The sequence below is a fragment of the Myiozetetes cayanensis genome, unplaced genomic scaffold (assembly GCF_022539395.1).
Source record: "Myiozetetes cayanensis isolate MyiCay16 unplaced genomic scaffold, myiCay2020 scf29, whole genome shotgun sequence".
Classification (NCBI taxonomy): domain Eukaryota; kingdom Metazoa; phylum Chordata; class Aves; order Passeriformes; family Tyrannidae; genus Myiozetetes; species Myiozetetes cayanensis.
The window spans coordinates 6,138,019-6,159,626 of NW_026087510.1; the positions used below are offsets into that span (position 1 = coordinate 6,138,019).

General features: G+C 59.4%; 2 protein-coding genes across 6 annotated transcripts; one reads left to right on the top strand and one right to left on the bottom strand.

Annotated features, from left to right (window-relative positions):
- Positions 1 to 211: 211 nt before the first annotated feature.
- Positions 212 to 7,796, bottom strand: RNF214 (ring finger protein 214). Of its 2 annotated transcripts, none has more exons than XM_050322943.1 (15): positions 7,699 to 7,796; positions 7,374 to 7,584; positions 6,440 to 6,499; positions 5,927 to 6,067; positions 5,522 to 5,661; positions 4,961 to 5,029; positions 4,057 to 4,153; positions 3,731 to 3,819; positions 3,432 to 3,522; positions 2,940 to 3,038; positions 2,261 to 2,637; positions 1,679 to 1,814; positions 1,340 to 1,447; positions 958 to 1,053; positions 212 to 467 (listed from the first exon to the last, which is right to left on the bottom strand). In XM_050322943.1, the coding sequence occupies exons 1-15, from the start codon at positions 7,776 to 7,778 to the stop codon at positions 402 to 404; spliced, it is 1,860 nt and encodes a 619-aa protein (XP_050178900.1). In that variant the 5' UTR covers positions 7,779 to 7,796; the 3' UTR covers positions 212 to 401. The 2 variants fall into 2 exon arrangements, with proteins under 2 accessions (XP_050178900.1, XP_050178899.1); XM_050322942.1 differs by having other exon boundaries at positions 3,432 to 3,534.
- Positions 7,797 to 7,907: 111 nt separating this feature from the next.
- Positions 7,908 to 21,483, top strand: PCSK7 (proprotein convertase subtilisin/kexin type 7). 4 transcript variants are annotated; one of them, XM_050323027.1, is made up of 16 exons: positions 7,908 to 7,973; positions 8,834 to 9,313; positions 9,704 to 9,838; positions 10,231 to 10,396; positions 11,326 to 11,416; positions 11,951 to 12,005; positions 13,082 to 13,220; positions 13,796 to 13,896; positions 16,001 to 16,168; positions 17,231 to 17,338; positions 18,238 to 18,340; positions 19,155 to 19,311; positions 19,419 to 19,513; positions 19,635 to 19,728; positions 19,874 to 19,991; positions 20,147 to 21,483. In XM_050323027.1, exons 2-16 carry the CDS (start codon positions 8,846 to 8,848, stop codon positions 20,549 to 20,551), a joined length of 2,403 nt encoding a protein of 800 aa, XP_050178984.1. In that variant the 5' UTR covers positions 7,908 to 7,973; positions 8,834 to 8,845; the 3' UTR covers positions 20,552 to 21,483. The 4 variants fall into 4 exon arrangements, with proteins under 4 accessions (XP_050178984.1, XP_050178983.1, XP_050178985.1 ...); XM_050323026.1 differs by lacking the exon at positions 7,908 to 7,973 and adding an exon at positions 8,066 to 8,137; XM_050323028.1 differs by lacking the exon at positions 7,908 to 7,973 and adding an exon at positions 8,213 to 8,723.
- The last annotated feature ends 125 nt before the right edge of the window (positions 21,484 to 21,608 follow it).

Sequence of the window (21,608 nt, forward strand, 5' to 3'; positions counted from 1 at the left end):
AGGTGACGACCGGCAGGGGACCAGGACACTGAGGAATGGGGTGGTGAGGCATCTGGTCATGGGGGATGGCCCTGGAAAAGGAGCTGCTGGGATCCACATGGGAAAAGGTGGCTGCAGGAGCCATGAGTGTGCCTCCAAGCAGGTGACACTAACCCTCCTTTGGAAGAAGCCAGTGAGGCTGCAGACTTAAGAAATGAGGAGGAGCAGCAAATCACTGCATAATATACACACTTTATTTATGAATTTGTATGTATACAGACTTTCTATACACACATTACCTATATAATAAAAATGTACATGTGTATACATGATCGTATAAATATAGAACTGTAGAAATCTTAGAACTGATCCTGTCTATTCACAGCAACTCCTCCTGTGGGCCCACGTTGTTCCAGCAGCCGTCATTTGAGGCTTGGGCAAAAGGGGCAAGTGTCATTCGTGTTGGTTTGTGCCCAGAATTTGATGCACTGGAAAAGAGAAGAGTTAGTCAAGAGCTACTGGCACAACCCAGAGGTGTCATTGTCCCCAGCAGTGCTGCCAGAACACTCATTTTCAGGGTCCTTTGCTCCTTGCAGCCTCCCTCAGTAGGTAACCATGAGGAGGGAGCCCTCCTCCTCTTCCCAAGAGCTCCTGTCCAGCCGCCCCTGCCCAGACACCTGGGCAGCAGTGGCAGCTCTCCCCCCTCACCCTCTGTTCTAGATCCTTCCAGGCTGTCCTGCTCCAGGGTCTAACCCTCACAGCAACAAGAACAGGCTCGGGGACAGGAACAAGGGCAGCCTGTTCTTAAAGCCACCACCCAGTGGCCACGCTTAAGAGTACGGAAAGGATGGGATGACAGGATGCAAGGAATTGTTTATTGATCGTCCCCTTCTGGCAAGGTGCCAGCACCACAGGGACTCGGGAAGGGAATCAGCACTTGGAAGGATGAGGAAGCCCCAAGCAGCAGGGGACACTCACCTCCTTGTGCAGCACGTGCGAGCAGGCCATGGGGTGAAGGTCACCGGGCTGCACGAGCTTCTGGCACATCAGACACAGCTTACAGGCAGATGGGGTCTGGGACAGGCAGTGAGGGAACAGAAAGGAGCAGGGAAGTCAGACACCCAGCTCTGATCACATATTCAGCTGCAGCCTGAAGCCACAGGCTGCCCAGTCCCTCCCTAGGCCACCACACGCTGTGAGAGCCACTGACACATCTCGTCACCATTCCCCTCTTCCCCAACGCGAAGCACAATGGATCTGTGCTCCAGAGAGCTCCCAGCTCCATGGGCTCATCCTTTCAGCCACCTCCCAGCCAGGCTCCCTCCCTCTCCTTTAGGCCAGGGAATCCAAACAGCCTTACGTGTGACGCCGTTCCAGGGTAGGCGACCTGGGCCGGGGGCAGGAACACGGGGGTGCTGATCTGAGGCAGCGGAGCAGAGAACATGGGGGCCCTGATCCGGCTGAGGGGCTGCAGCAGGACAAAGGAGGCATATCACAACAGCCCAGGAGGAAAGGGCAGACGAGTCACCCCGAGCCACCCCAGGGAAAACCGCTCCCTGCTTACGCCGCCGTCAGCAGCAAGGGGAGCCCGGGGGACAGCCCTGACGCACAGCCCGAGCTCTGTGGGGATCCAGGCAGCAGGCGCAGCTCTCCCTGCTCCCCAGGGTCCCCCCCTCCAGCAGCCCCCACGCTGTCCCACCTGCGCCCCGGCCGCTGCCTGCTCCTGCTGCTCCGCCAGCTTGGCCGCTACCAGCTGGTTCAGCTGCTCCATGGTCAGCCCGGCCATGGTCTTCCGAGCTGTCTTGATCTGCTGCAGGATGTTGGTGAGCTGGGCCCTGTGTGGAAAGCAGCCTGCTAAGAGCTCCCAGTCCCCACAGACAGGGACCCTCAGTGAGGAGCCACCCCTGCCCCAGGGGAAGCCATGTCGCTGCAGAGGAGTGTGTGCTCTAAATGTCTACCTTTCCAAGTGAGGTGAATCACATGCTGAGGAGCTTCTCTCCCCAAAATGCTGGGAAAAGAGCAGGGAATGCCCAGGGACAGGAGGGGGGCTCCTAGCTGTGCCCAGGCATCCCTGCTGTCCTTCAAAGCTCCAGGAGGTTCTCATTCCCAGCACTGTGGCAAATCTGATGGAGACCACCAGCCTTTGCTCCACACCTTCAGCCTTCCTTCACTTCACCCAGGTCCCACACGTGCCAGGAGGAGCCCTCCTTCCCCCGATGCCAGCTCCCATCTCACACACACATCTTCCTTGCTCTCGGGAAGAACAAGGCCAGACACTTACTTGTTGCACTGTGGAAACCGAGTCAACAACTTCTCCAGCAGCTTTTCCAGCTTGTCGGCCGGCTGGGGCCTGTGGAACTCGGGAGCGACGTTCACTCCGCCCAGGCCGGGCGGAGGAGGGATGGAGGCGGCGGGAGGCATGTGAGGGCTGTGCGTGCCGATGAGCGATGCCACCACGGGGCTGTTCCTCCCCTGGGAGGCAGGCAGGGGTGGGGAGGGCTGGTTGGGCCTGGAGATGGCGGGGTTCAGGAGAGGGAAGGAGAGCGCCCGAGGATCGGCGCTCGGCATGACCATGGGAACGGGGACGGGTCCGATGGGAAAGGGGAGCCGGGGAGTAAGGGAAGGGTTGGGCTGGAATGCCGTCAGCATGAAATCTGTCTGAGGAAGAAAAACAGGGGAAGAAGGAAAGGCTGGTTAGAGTAAGCCCACCTGGAAGCAGAGCCGAGTGCCCTCCTCCCCAGCCAGACAGATGGGATGATGCCACTGGCAGCTGGCAAGGGAAGGAGCCCCTTCCCTTCCTCTCCAGGGACGGCAGTAAAGCCCAGAGAGGCAGGGACTGGGCACAGGGCTCCAGAACACACCATCCCACATGCACAGCACAGCAGGGCTGTGGCCAGGCCAGCGGGGAGGCTGTGCCAGGGCCTGGCCAGCCCCTGCCGTGGGGCTGGAGAGACACTCACTTCTGAGGGCGGAGGCGGCAGCGTCGGCGTCGGGATCTGTGGGAGGCTGCTCAGCTTTGTGCCATTCCTCACCATCTGGATGTGGTCGTTGAACTGATCCTACCAGAGAGGAAAGAAAACAGACACATTCATCACACCTGAGGAAGTCTGGGGCATTCTCAGCCCCAGGCATAGCTGCAGGTCCCAAAGTGGCACTGTTAGGTTCCACAGGAGTCAGGAGACTGAAAAAGGACCCAGAGGGAGAAACTAAGTGCTTCTGCCAATAACCCATCACAGATCGGGTCCACAGGGCTGATCCACACGCATGAGCCTGAGGAGGCAGAAGATCTCTGCAGCTGCCTGCAAAGGCTGACTGACTGTGCCATGTTTTTGGGCACACAGCTTTTTGGGGGCTCGGTCCTCTCCCAGAGAGGGCTGGAGCTAAGCGTGGAGAGCAGTGTGGATGTGAAGAACTGCTCACTGCTAAGCTGGGAGAGTTCAGCAGGGACTTACTCGGACAGTTTCCTTGGTCATTCGTATCCTGTTCAGCCTCATCTCCCACTCCTGCTTTGGCCTCATCGTCTCCAGCGTGGGCGGCGCAGACCTGCAAGCACAACTAAACTTTCCCACTTGCAACTGTGCTCTCACTGACAGCAAAGTGGGAGCAAGTAAACCTCCCCACAAACTCTTCCCTTACCCTCATCCAGCTGGATAGGAAGGGCTCACCCCCAGTGTAAGCAGAGGAAGAGGAGTTGGGATGTAGGGACACCTGAGTTACCCTCCCTGCCGCTCCTGACACTGCATAGACTTACTTGAGGTAGGTGAGGTGCAGCTCTGCTTCTTTCTCTGCTTCTTCTAGTTTCAACACCAGCAGCTCCTTCCGGCTCTCCAGGGACAGGATCTAATGGAGAGAGGCCCCACATGAAGAGCAGTTTCTGTACTGACTCATTTCTTGCTGTCAGACCATAATCTCTCCACAAGACTCATGCTTGGTGCACCAGGCACTGCTCCCCACTAATGTTTACTGCACTGGGACTTGTTTATCCTTCCTCTTGTCCCACAAAGTGGGACTTGGCCTTGTCCTCAACTGCTCCTGATCTGGAACCTCAAACCAAACACTTTGCAGGGAAGGAGTTACCTCTGCTTTCCAGGCCCGTTCTGTCTCCTCAAGAATGTTCCTGTTGATTTCATTGTGCTGGTTCTTCAGCTTGTCCAGCTCCATCTCCCACAGCTGCCTGCAGACAGAACAGGAGTCTCCTCAGGCTCGGGCACCGGAATGGCAGAGAGCAGGAGTGCTGACAGATTCCCACAAAGGGATCGATCCCAGGAGCTCTGGATGGGGTGGAACTGTGGAAGATCAGCAGCTTCCAGACCATGACAGCAGGCACTGTGCACCCTGGGCTGCAGAGGTAACTGTGCCAGGAGCGAGCTGTTCCAGAGCACACAACTGAATAGTGTGCAAACACACTGAGCAAAACGAGAAGGGAGGAATTCCCCTCAGAATAATTCGGTCCAATTTCAGAGCAGGGTGCACAGGTCTGACCCAGGAACCAACCTAAGCAGCACATGGAACTATGCTGTTCAAAGCTGGGCATTTCCACCTGTGCTATGGGAACACCTGGATCTGGAGCTCCTCTGCCCAGCTTTAAATGCCCTAGCATGCCACAGTTTAGTGTGGCTGGGCAGCTGTGGGGAACAGACAGGGAAATCAGTCTGCCCTAATTTTGGGAAGTTAAAATTCAGTCAGAGGTACAGTTACAAGCTGAGTCAATCCACCAAGTACAAACTTTAATCTTATGGGATCTTTATGTATGGATCCAAGTATCCAGGAGCCTGCTTGTGACTGGGATCAAAGAGGATTTAATCCAGAGACCTGATGCTGGAAGAGGAAACACAACCCTTACAGTATGTAACTGGCCAGCACTGCTGGATCGTTCTCTCTACTCTATCACACCAGGAGCATCAGATTCACACCATGGCAAAATGACAGGAAGGAAAAGTGCACTGAGCAGCATTAATCAGGTAATGGATAAGAGCCTTACTTCTCATCAGACTGCTCTGCGATCAGAGAGGCAATCTTGTTTTCCTTCTCCTCCTGCTCCTTCAGCAACCTGCACAGGAGGAACAGGACAGCACAGCTGGAGTCAGGACAGTGTAGGGCCCACGCTCAAACCCCCTCCTGGCACATCCCTGCACACCCTGGGCTGGGACAGCCCTGCTCAGTGTGTGGGAAAACAGCAGCCAACACCCTCTGGAGCACAAATCCTGCAGTGTCATGACACTGCACAAAGGCTGTGGCACAGAACCAGGCTCAGCCAGGGAGCTGTGCCCCTCCAGCAGCACGTGCCCTGCAGTGTCCACTCAGGGGAGAAAGGGGCTGAGCACTTGGAGCCATCACTGAAGGAGCTTTACCCAAACCCCGTACTGAGCCCTCAGAATAAAAGAAATCAACCTCTACGACGTGACAGATTAAAAGTGCAAATTCACATATAGAACTGTCCTAAATACTCCTTGCTTCCAAAGAGTTTAAAGCTCTTTGCTCCATCAGGGTTAAGCAAGACCTTTTCCCCTCAGAAATAAACACTTTTTTTCCATACAAATACCTTCTCCCTTTCTCACAGAGTTTCTCAATTTCAGCTTTCAGATCCTGCTCTTTCTGCAGGAATTCTTTCTTTTCTTTCTCCATCTTCTTCTTTGTCTCTTCTCGCTTGATCGTAACGTCCTGAATTGCTTTCAGGATCTCCTGGAGTAAAAAGCATCATGCAAATACACAGCAAAACTTCAAAGTAATGGCTTTGATTTAAAATCCATTATTATTTTAAATTGATTGATTAATGAGATTACACAGCCAACTCTTTCTTTTTAGCAGATCCAGTCAAGATATATATTGGTTATTATGAGGAAACTCAGGAGACAGACACTCTGGACCACAAGTTCTCTACCTCTTCATAAGGATTTTAAAATTAACTAAAGGGCGGGTTAAACAAAAACAGGACTTCACCAGGTACCTGGTGGTTCTTCATCTCCTCCTCCCTCCGCTGCTGGAGCTGCTTGAGCTGGACCTGCAGCTGATTCTCCACCTGCCTCTGTTTGTCCAGCACCTCCTGGTAGCGCTCCTTCAGCAACGCCCGCTCGGACATCATCTTGTCCTGCAGTGGAGACAGAAGTTTAGGGAGAACCTTCCCCTTCCCTCATGCTAAAGAGACGCAGGAAAGCTCAGCACTGTGTAAGAGCCCTGATAAGAACCACAGATAGGTCATTTCCATTTTCACAGCTCAGGCTCTCTAGACTGGAAAAGACAAAGGGATACACTGCTCGAAGCTGCAGCTGGTGTGGCATTTTCTCCTCTAACAAGGACAGCTTAAGGACTCCAAGGCTGGTATTTTGATGATCTTGGAAGTCTTTTCCAACCTTAATGATTCTTTTTTGGCAAGCAAAACGTGGGAAGAGCAGCTTCAGCTCCTTTGCCCGGGAGCAGCAGCCTGGGAGCCTGAGCAGCTGAGCCTGGACCTGGTACCCACCAAGTTCTTCTCGATATCCTGATCCGTGTTCACGTCAGCATCGGCCGCCTTGAAGTCGGTCTGTGAAGGGAGATGGTTGCAGTCAGACCCTCACCCCAGAGAAGTTCCAGAGCTGGCCAGATGATCAACCAGCCCTGGAGAAACACCAGTGGCAGGAGAATGACCTGCCCTGGATTCTGACCGGCCACTTAAGCAATGCTTTATTTCATTCTTTTCACAGAGCCACAGAATAACTGGGGTTGGAAGGGACCTCTGCAGGTCGTCTGGTTTGACCCCTCTGCCAAGGTAGGGTCACCCAGAGTACATGACACAGGAACACATCCAGGTGGGTTTGGAATGTCTCCACACCCTCCCTGGGCAGCTATTCCAGTGCTCTGCCACCCTTCATGGAAAGAAGTTCTTCCTCAAGCTGAGGTGAAACTTCTTATGTTTTGGTTTATGGCCATTGCTCCTCGTCCTGTTGTTGGGCACCACCAAAAGAGTCTGGCACCATCCTCTTGGCACCCACCTTTGAGATATTTATATGCATTAATGAGATTCCCTCTCAGGCTTCTCTTCTCTGGACTAACCAAACCAAGCTCCCACAGTCTCTCCCCATCAGAGAGATGCTCCAGACTCCTAATTATCTTTGTGGCCCCGGCTGAACCCTCTCCAGTAGCTCCTTGTCTTTCTTGCACTTGGGAACTCAGAACTGGACACAGAACTCCAGATGCGACCTCAATGGGGCCAAATTTTAATTTAAAGATTAATTAAAGACCCTTCGAACCGCAGGGCCACAGTCACAGCAGCAGCTGTAAGGCTGCAGGTATGGATGTGTTTTACCCTCCAGCCTCCACTTACCCAGTTCTTTGCCCTCCAGGCTCCCGAAACGGCCTTTCAGGGACCTCTCCCCGCACACCACCAACCCGAACATCCCCGAGGGACCCGCACCCACCTGCACCGCGATGTTCTGCGACGGCCGCGCCGGGGCCGCCTCCTCCTCGTCGGGCTCCTCGGCCGCCGCTCCGCTCTGCCCCGCGGCCTCCGCGCCGCCGGCCCCGGGCTCCGCATCGCCGCCGGGGGGAACGGCGGGGGCGGCCGCGGGGTCCGGCTCCGCGCCGGGGCCGGGCTCGCCGGGGCTCTCCGGGGCGGAGAGCGGGGTCCCGCTGCGCGGAACGAGCACATCGGTCACCGCCTGCAGCCGCGCTCCGTCCCCGCTCCATCCCCGCTCCGTCCCCGCTCCGTCCCCGCTCCATCCCCGCTCCCGGCCCCCCCGTTACCTGCCGGGCGGCGCGGCGGGGCCGGGCTCGCAGAGGCGCGGCGGGTCGGGGCCGTCGCCCTGCGCCTGCTCCAGCGCCATGGACGGGGGCGGCCGCGGGGCTGGGGCGGGAGCCGAGCCCGGGCCGGCGCGGCGGCACCGGGGGCGGGAGGGGGCACCGGGCGGAGCGCTCGACCCGCGGCCCCGCCGCGCCGCCCCTTCCTGCCCGCGCCCCGGCGGATGTGACGCCGCTGTCAGCGGAGCGGGGGTTCCGGCGGCGGCGGCTCCTCATGCCCGGTGAGAGCCCCGGGGGCGCGGCGGGGCACGGCGGGGCAGGGGGACGGGGGGTCCCGGCGCCGCTGCCCCTGCCGCCCGCGGCGGGATGGAGGGCGGGAGCCGCGGGGATGTCCTGCCCCTCCGTGACCTCCGCCGTGTCCCCGGTGCGGCTGCGGGGCGCGCAGGTGCCGCTCCTGCGGGGTCGCGTAAAGCCCTTCTTCTAGGGAGGGAAGGCTGAGCATCGGTGTCCAGCACGGGGCGAGTGGTACCAGAGGCTCGGGGCAGGACCGAGGGCCGGGGGGTGCCGAGCTCCGGGCACTTCCATGGGTGCGGGATCTCCGCAGGGGTTTTCCCCTCCGTGCGCTGCCGCGGTCCGTGGGACAGGGGTTCAGCCGGGGCTCGGCGGTGATTTCGCCCCGTGCCGGCTGAGAGCAGGTCCCTCCGGCCGCGGAGCAGGTTCCTCCTCCCCCGCGGAGTTCAGATGGGGTCCCCGCAGAAGAGGAACGGGCTCTGAGCTGCCCACGGAGCGTGGCGCTGCCCGTGGTGGTTGTTCCTGGGCATCTGCGCTTCAGGAGTTCCTTGGCAGTTTCCCGCGGTGCCACGGCGAGAGGAGGAAGCGTCTCCTTCTGCCAGCCCGGGGCTGCACCCCCGGCGGGCAGGGCAGGGTTGGGATCGATCCCTGCCCAGCCTGGGTGTGCCTCCTGTGCTGCACCGCTGGGAAAGAGCCGCCTCGGCTGGAGTTTCCCTGGAACGGGTTGGTGGAAAGCGCAGGTGTGCCAGTGTTGCCTTCCAAGAGCGGGGGGCTCTGTGGGACCTTCAGGTGTGGCCACCCCGTTCCTCATCCAAGGACACTCTCACCAGCTTCCTTTCTGCCATTCCAGCCCGCCTGTCTGATGCCGCATTGGAGGCCGGGAGTGCCGCTATGGAGCGCAGGGATGGAGGCCACGCTCTGCATCCACACGTGCCTTTGGCTGAGCGCCGCCTGGATCCCGCTCGCCTCGCTGACCGGAGGGGCCTGCGGCAGGCAGAGCTCCCCGGACACTGAGGGCCACCACGGCAAGCTGACGTGGGCTGTCAGCCTGGATGCACCCGAGGAGGAGCTGGAGCAGCGGGCAGAGGAGCTGGCCCAGACTGCGGGGCTGGTGAACATGGGCCGTGTCGGGGAGCTCAAGGGCCATTACCTCCTGGCCTACCAGCCCGAAGGCCGCGTGGGGAGCGAGCCCGAGGCAGTACGGAGGTCGGTGGACACTTTGTTTGCACAGCACGACAGCGTGCGGTGGCACTCGGAACAGAAGCTTCTGAAGCGCTCCAAGCGCAGCCTGCACTTTAACGATCCCAAATACCCCCAGCAGTGGCATCTGGTGAGTGGTTTTCCGGCTCCTGCTGTGCTCACAGGAGCTGTTTGTATGGCCACGAGGGAGCTGTCACATGGGAGGCAAAACAGCCTCTTTCTCTTCTCTGGTGAGGAGGGAGCACAGTGAGAGCTCACCCTGCCTGTTGTGTGCTCACCCTGAGAACAGGAGGAGGCAGCTGCCATGGCTGGTTGTGCACTCATGGCACTGGGGTGGGCAGAGAGGTTTGGCTGGAGCACACTGCACACTCCTCTTCATGGCTTGTGTTCCTCGCTGTCCACCTCAAACAGTCTCCTCGGCTGTCCTGTGACTCTTTCCTGTGCTGGCCCCGGCCCCACACATACCCAGTGCACCCCTCACCACTGACCCTGTCCCCTCGCTGTCGTTTCTGGTGCTTAGAACAACCGCAAGAGCCCCGGGAAGGACATCAACGTCACGGGCGTGTGGGAGCGGAACGTGACGGGGCGCGGCGTGACGGTGGTGGTGGTGGACGACGGCGTGGAGCACACCATCAAGGACATACAGCCAAACTACGTGAGTCCTGCTCCGACTGGGAGGGCAAAGGGCAGGCTGGAGGCGGGGCAGTGTGACTTGAGCCTGTGAGACCCTGTGCTCAGCCAGGGCGGGAATTGCCGGCAGCAAACCTTTCCTGGGAGATTTCACGCCCAGGTTTCAGGGTTACCTGCCTTTGTGCTGCAGCTGCAGCTGGTCTCCCTCTGCCCTGCAGCAGTGGCTGAAGCTGCCTCGGTCGGTCCCTTCCCCACGGCAGCAGATAGCAGTGTTGAGCTGCAGCCCCGTGTGGAAGCAGCCTGGGAGTTCCCGTGACTCTCCCATGCTGTGCTTCAGCCCTTGTAGTGTGCTCTTAACTCCTGCTTTTCCCAAACCGAGGAGAGAGCCCCGAGTCATGACCGTGGGTCCGTTTTCAGAGCCCAGAAGGCAGCTATGACTTGAATTCCAACGACCCCGACCCTATGCCTCACCCCGACGAGGAGAACGGGAACCACCACGGGACCCGCTGCGCCGGGGAGATCGCGGCTGTGCCAAACAACAGCTTCTGCACGGTGGGAGTTGCCTACGGGAGCCGCATCGCAGGTACCTGCAGGCTGTGGCACCCCGAGGGGCCTGGCATGTCTCACCTCCGGCTCTGGGGGCCAGGATGGCTCTGTGGGCTGGAGCAGCTCTGAGTCAGCGGCGCCTTGCTCGGGCTGGTTGGGGCTGTCGCAGGGAGGGCCCAGTGCCTGCCTGAGCTCCTCTCCAGAGGATACAGCTCCTGGCAGAGCAGGATAGGTGTAGGTGGGTGTGGCAGCTTTTCCAGTGTTCCTGGAGTGCTCCTGGTCTGCCCATGTGCAGAGCTGTTGGCAGAGCAGCCGTACCACGCAGGCTGAGACAGGCAGTCGTGCCACAGCGTGCCTGCTGTGGTGTGGGCTGGAGGCACCGGGAAAGCCAACCTTGGCCGGCCCCCCGTGCTCCCCTGGCCCTGGTCTTGGCTCTGCCCCATGGGGTTGGACAGGAGTGAAGGGCCAGCGCTGCTTCTCCTCTGCAGGGCCAGAGAATGTGTGCTGTGCCCTTGGCTGTCTCCAAACTCCTGTGCTCCTTCAGAGAGGAAGGGGAGGTCTCTGTGCCAGGCAGGGTGTGTCCCTGGCAGGGCAGGGACAGTGATGCTGGGATGTGGTTCTGTCCATACCTGGTTACACCATGGTCCCTGAGGGGACAACAGGGTGCTGGGGGTCAGGGCTCACCCAAGGGCACTCTGCACCCCTGCCTGAGCTCCCTCCCTCCCTGAGCACCCACCCTGATGGTGGCACAGCAGGGTCCCAGAGCTCCAGCTGGCAGAAGCAGAGATGAGCTGATCATGTAAGCCCAGCACAAGGAGCAGGGAGGGTTTACCTAGCTCTGCTTCAGGCCTCAGCCCTCCAAAGCTGGACCAGCCTTGCAGGGGCAGCCTTGAGCCAGGAGTTTGTTTGCAGTTTATACAGCTCACTGACCCACGTGGGTCATGTTCCTTGTCCTTTGTCCCGCAGGCATCCGAGTGCTGGATGGGCCCCTCACGGACAGCATGGAGGCCATCGCCTTCAACAAGCACTATCAGATCAACGACATCTACAGCTGCAGGTGAGCCCCAAGGACACCCTGAGCTGGCACCCAGCAGACCCATGTGGGCCCTGCTCTGCCTGGGGGCAGAGTCACAGCTCGTGGCTGAGCATTCACACCAGCTCCCATCCTCCTGTGGCTCCAGATAGCACTGAAATCCTGTTCCTGGAGAGCTGGCCTGGGCTCTGCACAGCACCTGCAGTTGTGAGATCTTCTGTGTGCTGCTGCAGCACGTCCCGTGGGCTGCCTGAGCTGGAGGGGACACTGTGGCCCCCACTGTGGTCAGGCTGAGCTGTGTGACGGGGACTGGAATGTGTTGTTAAACAGAAATCAAACATTTTGTCCCCTGGAATCTGACCCAGGGGCACAGTGCAAACACGACAGCGAAATCCCAGCAGCGAGGGGCCATGCTGATGGATGGGAAAGCACAGTGCTCCCTGATCCCAGTCGTGGTACTGGGAGCAGCTGCTGGCTGCCAGTAGCTCTCTGTAATGGTGGGAAGAGTTGCTGCCTGTGACTCCTGGGGCTGTCACTTCACAGTGTCTCTCTTTCCAGCTGGGGTCCCGACGACGACGGGAAAACCGTGGATGGCCCCCATCAACTGGGAAAGGTAAAGAGCAGCCCCAGCAGCACAGGTAGCTCTGGGAGGGCCCTCCAGGGCTTGTGGTTTCTTGCCTGCCCAGGCAGGCATGCAGGGATGTTGCTGTGACACTGTGCACGTCTGTTTGTGTCCCTGGCTGCCAGCAGAGGTGTTCCCTGTCACTGTGTGGTCAGGAGAGGTGACGCAGTGGCGTTCAGGAGTGTGGGATGAGCTTTCTAAGGAGAGACCTGTCCCAGCAGGAAAATGCTCTTTCACAACTTGTGGTATTATTGTGACAACTTTTGCAACCCACGGGACGCTCTCTGCTCAGGACACCGAGCATTCCCAGGGTGGTTCTCGAGGCCTTTGGATGCTGGGAGCAAGTAAGGGGAGTGGGATTGCAGTGGAAGGAAGAGTCAGAGCTGAGGCTGCTCCTTCCCAGACCACTGAGGCTCTCTCACAGCTGCTGTGCTGCGAAGTGCACCTGGTCTACCTATGCCACAGTGAGGGGTCACTGAGGGGGCCCCAAAACCAGCACTGGGGTGTGGTTCTGCTCCATTGCTCTTCTGCTGTGCTTTTCCAACCACAATCCAGCAGTTACTGCACTGTTTGGAACAGCCCTGACAACCGAGCTGTCCATGCACCATAACAAATGGTTTCCAGTTCTGCAAGTTAATGTATTCTCTTCCTGCATGCAGAGACAGCTGGAACAAGCTCTGGGACACAGAGCAGAGCTCTCTGTGCCACAGCAGAGCTGGGAGGGCAGAGTGTACCTTCATCTGCCAGAGGGAGGGAGAGCAGGGGGGTTCACTTCCAGTGGGATTGGGTTCATGCTGGTCCATCAGATATGTCCTTTTCCTGGGTGGGAATGATGTCTGGGCGAGGTGTTGGGCTGGAAATGTGATTCCAAGTGGGGCTGGTGATGTTGTGTTTCTCAGCAGAGTGTCTGTGGGGCTCGGCCCTCTCAGAAGGGCAGTGGCCGCGTGTGAGGAGCCCTGATCCCCCTGGCTCAGAGCCACACGTGGCTGCTGCCAGAAACCACTGGGATCAGCAGGGGAGGGCAGGGGAAGAGCCCCCCTGGCCTGAGCACGGTTCCCTGTCCGCAGGCCGCCCTGCAGCACGGGGTCATCGCCGGCCGCCGCGGCTTCGGGAGCATCTTCGTGGTGGCCAGTGGCAACGGTGGCCAGCACAGTGACAACTGCAACTACGATGGGTACGCCAACTCCATCTACACTGTCACCATAGGTGAGCGCCTGTGTCTCCTGTCTCCTTCCATCCCAGCGTGCGATGGCGAGATCGTCCCAAAAACACACAGCCTGCCCAGCTGGGAGCTGGCTGGGCAGTGGGAATCTGTGGGAAAGGGCCTGGGAATGAGCATGGCAGTGTGTAGGGCTTCAACCCTCAAGCCTGCAGTTTGCTTTTGACCCACAGAGCAAGAGGAGGCCAGGGGAATTCCTGCCTGTGTCCGGGCCTCCCTCCTGGGGCTGTGACATGGTCAGGGAGTGACCTGGCATGCAGCATTCCCATCACTTGTGCTAGAGGAGAAACGTGTCATCCAGGTTCTTGAGGGCAGAAGCTGCGGGAAGGGTGAAAGATCTGTGTGACACTGAGCACAGTGAAAGGTTATTTATCGTGGCTGCCTCTCCTGTAGATCTTCCAGGCAGGAAAAATGCAGGCTTGGTTCTAATTTCCCTGCCCAGCTCCTGGCCCCTGGAAGAGCACAGCTGGCAGGAGAGGCTCTCAGGGGATTGTCACCTTGAAATTTCAGCAGTTGAAGCAAAACAGGTTTCATGCAAGCAAGGCCTTTCCCGCTTTCCCAGGGGCAGTGGATGAGACGGGCTCCATGCCGTTCTATGCCGAGGAATGTGCCTCCATGCTGGCCGTGACCTTCAGTGGTGGGGACAAGATGATGAGGAGCATTGTGAGTACCCACACGAGGCACCCGTGTCCTCTGCACGCACCTGGAGCAGCCGGGACAAGGCTCCGTCCCTCCCGATCGCCACACAATTCCTCTGGGAGCCAGGGGGCAGAGGTGCCCTTTATCTGGGTCCTGCATAAAGTGCTCTCGGAGGGAGGTCCCTGTTTCTCAGCTCTGTGGGAGCTGCCCCACACCTGCCCAGCCCCCCTCCCTGGCTCCTGCTCCGAAGGGATGTGGGAGCACGGAGCGCAGGGAGCGGCATCGGGCTCTTTAAACCGCTTGGCCGCAGCTCCTGCTCTGCTCTGGCACGTGGGCCTCTCCCAGCTGAATTTTTCAGAATATTTTTATCAGCTTTTCCTTTTTTTGCCAAAAAATGACTTCTTGTCAACAAAATGTCCTTTTTGCCTGAGCCAAGCAGCCGGGGCTGTTTTCCCCACCGCAGGCCTGACCCAGCCCGTCCCTGCCTTGGTGCTGGTGCCTGGGGGGGGCTGTCAGGCTGCCCCCACCTCATAGTGTGACCCCTTCCCATCCTGTGGTGCCAGCAGGGTCTGCAGAGCCCACCCACCCCAGGGCAGCTGGGGAGAAACGTTGCTGGCTCCCAGGCCTGATGTTTGGGGTTGTGTTGTCCCTGGCCTGGAGGATTTCCTGTCAGGACAGGTATTTCCCAAAAGCACTTTCCTGGCAAAGCTGATGAGGCAGCCAAGTGGAGATCAGCACCTCTCTGTGCGTGCTTGGGGTTGTCAGGGGGTCTGCTGCTGTGCTCCTGGGAGCAGGGATTTGCTGCTGTGGCTCTGTGCCTGCCACGGAGGAGCTGAATCCAGGCTTGTCAAACAGGCTTCCTTGCATACTGGGTAAACTGGGGGAACAGGGAGAGCCTGGGATCCTCAGCCACCTGGTTGGGACTCACCAAGCTCCTCCTGCAGCCCAGAGCCAGGGCAGGGATCCGTGCCCAGCCAGAGCGCAGCACGATCTGCCACAGGGAAAGTAAAACCCAGAATTGAGATGATTTTTCCTTTCAGAAATAACTTAAGTTGTCCCAAGCTGGTTTGGAAAGTACTGACACTAGGAAAAAAAGGGAACAGCAACCCAGTGAGGGCTCTGCTGCATTCCATCAGGAGTTCCAGGCTTGTGGGCTGATGTCTGGCTTTCCCAAGCATGGTGTGAGTGCTTTGAAGGTCTCAAATGCACGTTTATTTCAAATGCTGGCCTTATGGGACACTAACATAGGAGCTGGCATTCCATGGGGGAGCCAGGACAAGATCCACACGTAGCCTAGGAACGGCATGTGCCACAGAGACATCCTGTACCGTGATCCTGTGCCATGCATAAACCCAAACACCCCCTGCTTCAGGAGCTCAGGCTGCTCCTGAACACCCTGGGACTCGCTGCAGTGGTGTCGGAGTTAACATCTCTGCAGCCATCAGCTCTGTTTTTTTCCTTTCACCAGACCATAAACTTTGTGTGGTTTCCTTAATGGGAAGAATTTAATACGGCTTCTGGCACTCTCTGTGCTTCCCACTGGAAGTTTGTGCTCTCGGGGTGCTTTGTGTGGGACACGCAGAGTGCCAGCATGAGCTGGAGCCTTTCACCCTCCAGATTTTGGGCTTTGTCCCCACAGGGAGCAAACGGAGATGGATGCTCTTGGCTTGCAGTGAGGTGGCATAATTTGGGAACCTCCCAGTGCTTCTTTTTAGGCTCTGTGTGCTCTGCACAATCCCATGTGGCCCTTCTGCAGCCTGGTTGTGTTGGAGTGACACTGTGGTCAACAGTGAGGATGAGGAAGGTCCCAAACTGTATCTACCAGGAGTTTCCCACAAAGATGCTTAATTAGACCCAATTCCCCCCTCTCTCCAAAGGGAACTGTCCCCATTCATTGCTCCCCAGCTGGCATCACTGTCCCTGCAGTGAGGGGCTCCCGGGACCCTTAAAGGCTGGCTGTGAGCAGGGACAGTTGTGTCACAGGCTGAGCACAGGCTGCTGGTGGAGCTGGGGTGGCGAGGACACAGCTCAGGGCCGGGGCCGTGTGCTCCAGTTCTCCAGTACCCATCCCAGCCACCCCAGCAGGGCAAAGTGGCCTGACAGAGGCACCTCTCCTCTTCGTCTGCAGGTGACAACGGACTGGGATCTGCAGAAGGGCACGGGCTGCACGGAGGGTCACACGGGCACGTCGGCGGCCGCCCCGCTGGCAGCCGGGATGATCGCGCTGATGCTGCAGGTGCGGCCGTGCCTCACCTGGCGAGACGTGCAGCACATCATTGTCTTCACTGCCACCAAGGTGAGGAGCCCTCCCTCCCTGCTCCTCCCCTCCCTCCGCTGCCCCTCAGGGATGCTGCGGGAAGGCCGAGGCCCTGCTGAGCACATCCGTGTTTATGTCTGCGGCCCCTCCATAAATCTCTCGCTCGTCTGGCTCCCAGCGAGGGGACTGCGCTTTCCCCTCACCCCTCGCTCCTTCCAGGAATGTGGCTGAGGCATTTTCCTCTGTCATGATGATAAATGGGGTATTTGCTGCAGGAAATGCCTTCATCTGCCAGCACAGGGGTCTTCCAGGGGCTCAGCAGGTTCCAGGGGCTCAGGCCCTGGGATCAGGTGTGTGTGGTGGGCTGGCCCAGCCCCAGGGCTGTTACCTCTGCAGTGTCATCCCATGGTCCATGCAGTGGGCAAGCAAGGAGCTCTGCCCTGCTCTGGCCTTTCCTGGGCTCTCCAGAGAGCCAGGCTCCTGGAAACAGGCACGACAGAGAGCTGGGCAGCAAAGCCAGCCCTTCCCTTGGCCTCACCTCCCGCACAGCTTTGCTGCTCAGAGCAGGAATGGGAACTGGGTGGAGCTGCCCAGTTTGGTTTAGGGATGGGGCTTCTTGCACACCCTTCTGAGGAGCAGGAGTCTTGTCCAGCTGATGCTGTGCTCACCTTGGCATGGGGCAGTTTTCCATAACTCCAAGCCAGTGTTGCTGGAGCACTACAGCCCACTAAGTGATGGGAACCAGATCTGTCCTGCCCTAGCTCCTGTTGATTTAAAGGACTCAGTTCCTTCTCTCCAAGGCTTCTGCCATCCCACAGGCTGTGGCTTGGGCAGCAGGGAGCAGCTGGGATGTTTCAGAGCAGAGGCATTTGTGCCCTTTTGTGCTGCTCTATTTCCTTTCTGAGGTGCTGGGAAGCCAGTTTGTCCCTGGCATTTGTTTCAAACGAAGGACAACCTGTTTCTTTCTAATAAGGCCATGTGGGTTTGCTTCCCTGCCGCTGCGGGATGTGTCTGAGCCTCTTTCCCTTCAGGCCTGGTTCCCTTTGGGTCTCAGGGCTGACAGACCCCAAGGTAACCAGAGCACCCCACGTTTCTTTGCAGTACGAGGACCGTCATGCTAAGTGGGACAAGAACCAGGCAGGCTTCAGCCACAGCCATCAGCATGGCTTTGGCCTGCTGAACGCCTGGAGGCTGGTCAACGCTGCCAAGGTAATTCCCTCCTTCCCAGACCTGCCCTCTGGGCAGGTAGAGCAGCCCAACCCAGTGGCTGGGACACATCCTGTCCTGGCAACGCCATGGGGTTACACTGCTGCCGTTCAGGGCCGATGCTTTGGCCACCATCCTGCTGGCCCTGGCTCTGAGGCTGCTTTTGGTATGAAGTCATGAGGCTTTTGGCAGCGCCTGAGCTGCCCCCGGGCTGCTGCTCTCCAGCACTATATATAGCCATGGTGAGAGCTGCTGGGAGCCCACAGCTCTGATTCACAGTGTGGGGACTTTTGTCAGCAGCCCCAGCACCTTCCTCCCTCCCTCCCTCCACAGTGGCTGCAGGGAGGGTGTCCTGCCCTGAGAAGCAGGGTGTTCTCAGCTGGCAGCTCTGGGGGAGTGCTGTGGTCGGAGCAGGCGGCGGCATCCCCATCTCTTCCTGCTCCGGTCACACGGAGACCAGGGCACGTCCCTTTGGCACTCGGTCCCAGCTCGTGTGTGGAGCGCTGAGCAGCTGTGCTGGGTCACTGCTGCTGCCAGCCATGCCCCCAGTGTCACAGGGACTTCCACGCTGCTCTCCCTTCCTGCCCCGCTGTGCCCAGGGCTGGAATGGGATGGCCTCAAGTAACCACTCAAAGCCACTCGAGGGATGATGGGGACAGACCCAGGGCTGGGGAGTCCCAAGTCTTGCTCACCCCCCTCCAGCTCTCCTGGGTGTGTGGGCACTGCTCCCATCCCCAGAGTGCTCACAGCACCCAGTTTGTGCTGCCCAGGTCTGTGTGCCCCAAAACAGCCTTGGCCCTTAGCCTGGGCCCACATGGGGCAGCTCGTGAGAGCCCCAGGAGACTGAGGGATGGATGTGCAGGGAGGGTGCAGTCCATGCTGAATCCTCTCCCCCCTGACAGATCTGGGAGTCTGTCCCGTACCTCGCCTCATACGTGAGCCCCGTGCTGAAGGAGGGCAGGAGCATCCCCCTGCTCCCACGGGAGCTGGAGGTCGCCTGGAATGGTAAGAGCAGGTGTGCCATGGAGAGCATGAGCTGTACACACCCAGGCCAGGGATCCAGCAGGGCAGGGCCAGCCCTGGGCTGTGTGAGGCCATGAAGGGGTTAAGTGCTGGGCTGCCTGGGCCTTTTCTTCTCTTTCCGCTGCCCTTCCCCAGGGGATCTGCCTGTTGCTGCCGTCCCCTCCCCATAACCCCATCCCATGGACTGATGTGTTTGGGGAGCCAGACAGGCTTCAGGGACGGGCTGGGCAGCGGCCAGAGCCGCTCCACTGCCTTTGACCATTTTAGGTAATGCTCCAGCTCCCGACTTGGCCAGCCCTGTCCACATCAACAAGGCGCTGCTCAGGCTGCTACCAGTGGGAAGGAGAGCTCGGCCCAAGCCCTTCCCGGCCCCCCAGCAGCTCCTGGCTCTGCTGGGCACAGTTCCTTGCCCTGAGGCTGAGCCACATTCCCCCTCCATGCCTCACTGGAGATGCTGGTCCTGGGAGTCTGGCCCTGCACCTCTCACTGCCCCAGCTGTATTGCTGGCAGAGGTGCACCCAGGGAGCACCCACCTGCCAGGAGCAGGCCAAGCCATGGCCACAGCTCGCTCTGGAGTGTGCCAGGCTCCCTGGGCTGTGGTTGGCAGCTCTGGGGCTGTGAGGATCTGTGGAGCTGGGAATGGTTTGAGATGGGATCGGGGATCCTAGACACCCAGTCTCCTGTCCCAGTCCCACACAGGTCCTGTTAAATGGCATCACAGCCCCTTGGGGCTGGCTGGGAGTGGGGACTCCACCTCGACCACCAGCCTCAGCAAACCCCACCTTCCCTCTCCCAGTCACCACCACTGACCTGGAGCTGTCTGGCATGAGGACCCTGGAGCACGTGGCAGTCACTGTCACCATAACCCACCCACGCCGTGGCAACCTGGAGATCAGGCTCTTCTGCCCCAGTGGGATGATGTCTCTGATCGGCACCACCCGGAGCATGGACTCGTAAGCACCGAGGGGTCAGGGGAGGGCAGGACCCCAGGCCCCGAGTCAGCCTCGTGGCTCAGGCTCTGTGAGCCCCTCACGGGTTGTTTCCCCTCACCCCTCGGCAGGGACCCCAATGGCTTCTCTGACTGGACCTTCTCCACGGTGCGGTGCTGGGGCGAGGAGGCGCGGGGCACGTACAGGCTGGTGGTCAGGGACATCGGTGAGTCCTGCCTGCCAGGGGCACTCCTGGGGTGGGGGCAGCTCTGGGCTGCCAGTGCCGGGCAGCTGCCAGCTCATCACTTGGGAGAGTTCCCCGCTGGACTAACCTGCTTCTTCCCCAGGAGATGAGAGCCTGAGGCCTGGCACCTTAAAGCAGTGGCAGCTGACCCTGTACGGCTCCTCCTGGTCCCCAGCAGAGATGAAGGAACGGCGCAGGTAGGACACCACAGTCCTGGCTCGGTGGGGAGCAGAACACAGCACTGTCTGCTGAAAGAGGCACTGCAGACCCTTGGTGGGCATTTGGGACCCTCCCTGGAGCCCCTCTGCCTGCAGGACCTTCACGGGGTGCTTCTGTCCCCAGGCTGCTGGAGGAAGCCATGAGCGGGCAGTACCTGAGCAGCAACTTCTCCCTGCCCTGTCCCCCGGGGCTGGACATCCCCGAGGAGCAGCACTACACCATCACAGCCAACACCCTCAAGGTGAGCCTGCCTGCAAGCCAGGGGGTCTCTGTATCCCTCAGGATGGGCTGGAGGAGCAGGACCCTGCTTGGGACACCGTGACCCCTCTGCTGGGCAGTGGGCAGGGTGTGTGGGGGGTCGAGGGTGGTGTTTCTCAAGGGGTTTCCCCTCCGTAGACCCTCCTGCTCTTGGGATGCTTCGCTGTGTTCTGGACTTTCTACTACATGCTGGAGGTTTGCCTGACGAGGAACGACATGGGGCTGGACCTGGCCTGCTCTGGCCCCATCAGCTGCAGGTGGTACCAGCAGGGTGGGAAGCACCGAGCCCTGGAGAGCGGCCTGGAGATGGAGTCGGTGCCACTGTACCGGGAGAAGGACATGGAGGAGGCCGAGATGGAGTGTGAGCACCCGGAGCCTGCCCGGGATGGGGAGGAGGGGTCCTGGACCCCCACCCACCCCAAACTGCCCAGCAATGGCAGAGCTGTGAGTTTCCAGGAGGCAGCTCCTGCTGGAGCGGGATACCTGGGCCGGGAGGCACCGGCTGAGCTCCTCATGGAGGGCAGGGAGCACCGGCCGTGCTGACTGGGACTGGGACTGGGACTGGGGCTGGCCTGGGGCCTCCCTCATGGTACGACCCTCCTGGGCACGGACAGCACAGGCTCGTTCCTGAGCCAGCGTGGACCATTGCCACTGTGTTCTGTGGAAGGTGGTGTTGGAAGTGACTCGGAAACAAGCGTAAGAGTGCGGGTACTGGAAGGGGAGCTCCCCTTCCCTCGCTCTGGAAAACAAAGCAAGCCTTAAACCCCTTCCTGAGGGAGCCTGCCCTGCTGTGTGTGGAGCAGGGCCCTGTGCCATTCCTGCTGGGAGCGTGGTAGCTGTGGCAGAGCTCCACACTGACCCCCTTCACACCACTGCTTCCAAGCCTGGCAGCACAGGCAAGACGTGTCCCTTTGTCCCTGATTTCTGCAGAGAGCCTGGAAAACCCGGCAGGGCCCCTGGAAGGTGCCTCTCCAGGCAGGGACCCCACAGCATTGGCATCTTCCTGCCCACTGGGCTGGCAGTGGACTGTGCCCACCAGTTATCCCAGTTTAGAAGCAGGGAGCTACTTTACTCATCTCCAACCAGCGCTTCTCCCTGTCCACTGTGCTCTGATCCTGCTGGTTCCTCCTCTCCCCTGGGCATGGAGCATCTGTGGGGCTGGGGAAGCAGGAACAGGCCTCTTTGGGGGGACAGGATGGGGCTCTTCCTGCACAGGAGTCCCTCTGGCAGCAGAGCTCGCTGGGGCCACTGTCCCGGATCTCCCTCCCCATCCAGGAGAGACAAAGCCAGGAGCAATGCCTGGTTTGGGCCAGGGAGGGGAGGATGAGTTGCTCTGGCAGTGGCTCATCTGAGCTGGGCTGGCTTGTTCACATGTCTTTGGGTTTGGTGGTTTATTTTTTTAAAGGCTGGGGTTTGTTTTTTAATCAGCAAAGCCCTTTTGTCTAGCTTTCCAAATAAAGCCTGAAAAACCCTTCTCTCCCCCCATCCGTCACTCCTCTGCTCTCCCAGAGCTTCCTCACTGTGGAAAAATGCATCACCCATCCCCTCCCAGCAGCGGGGCCTGGCTGGGGTGTGGGTCTCTGTGCCCTCCATGCCCTGA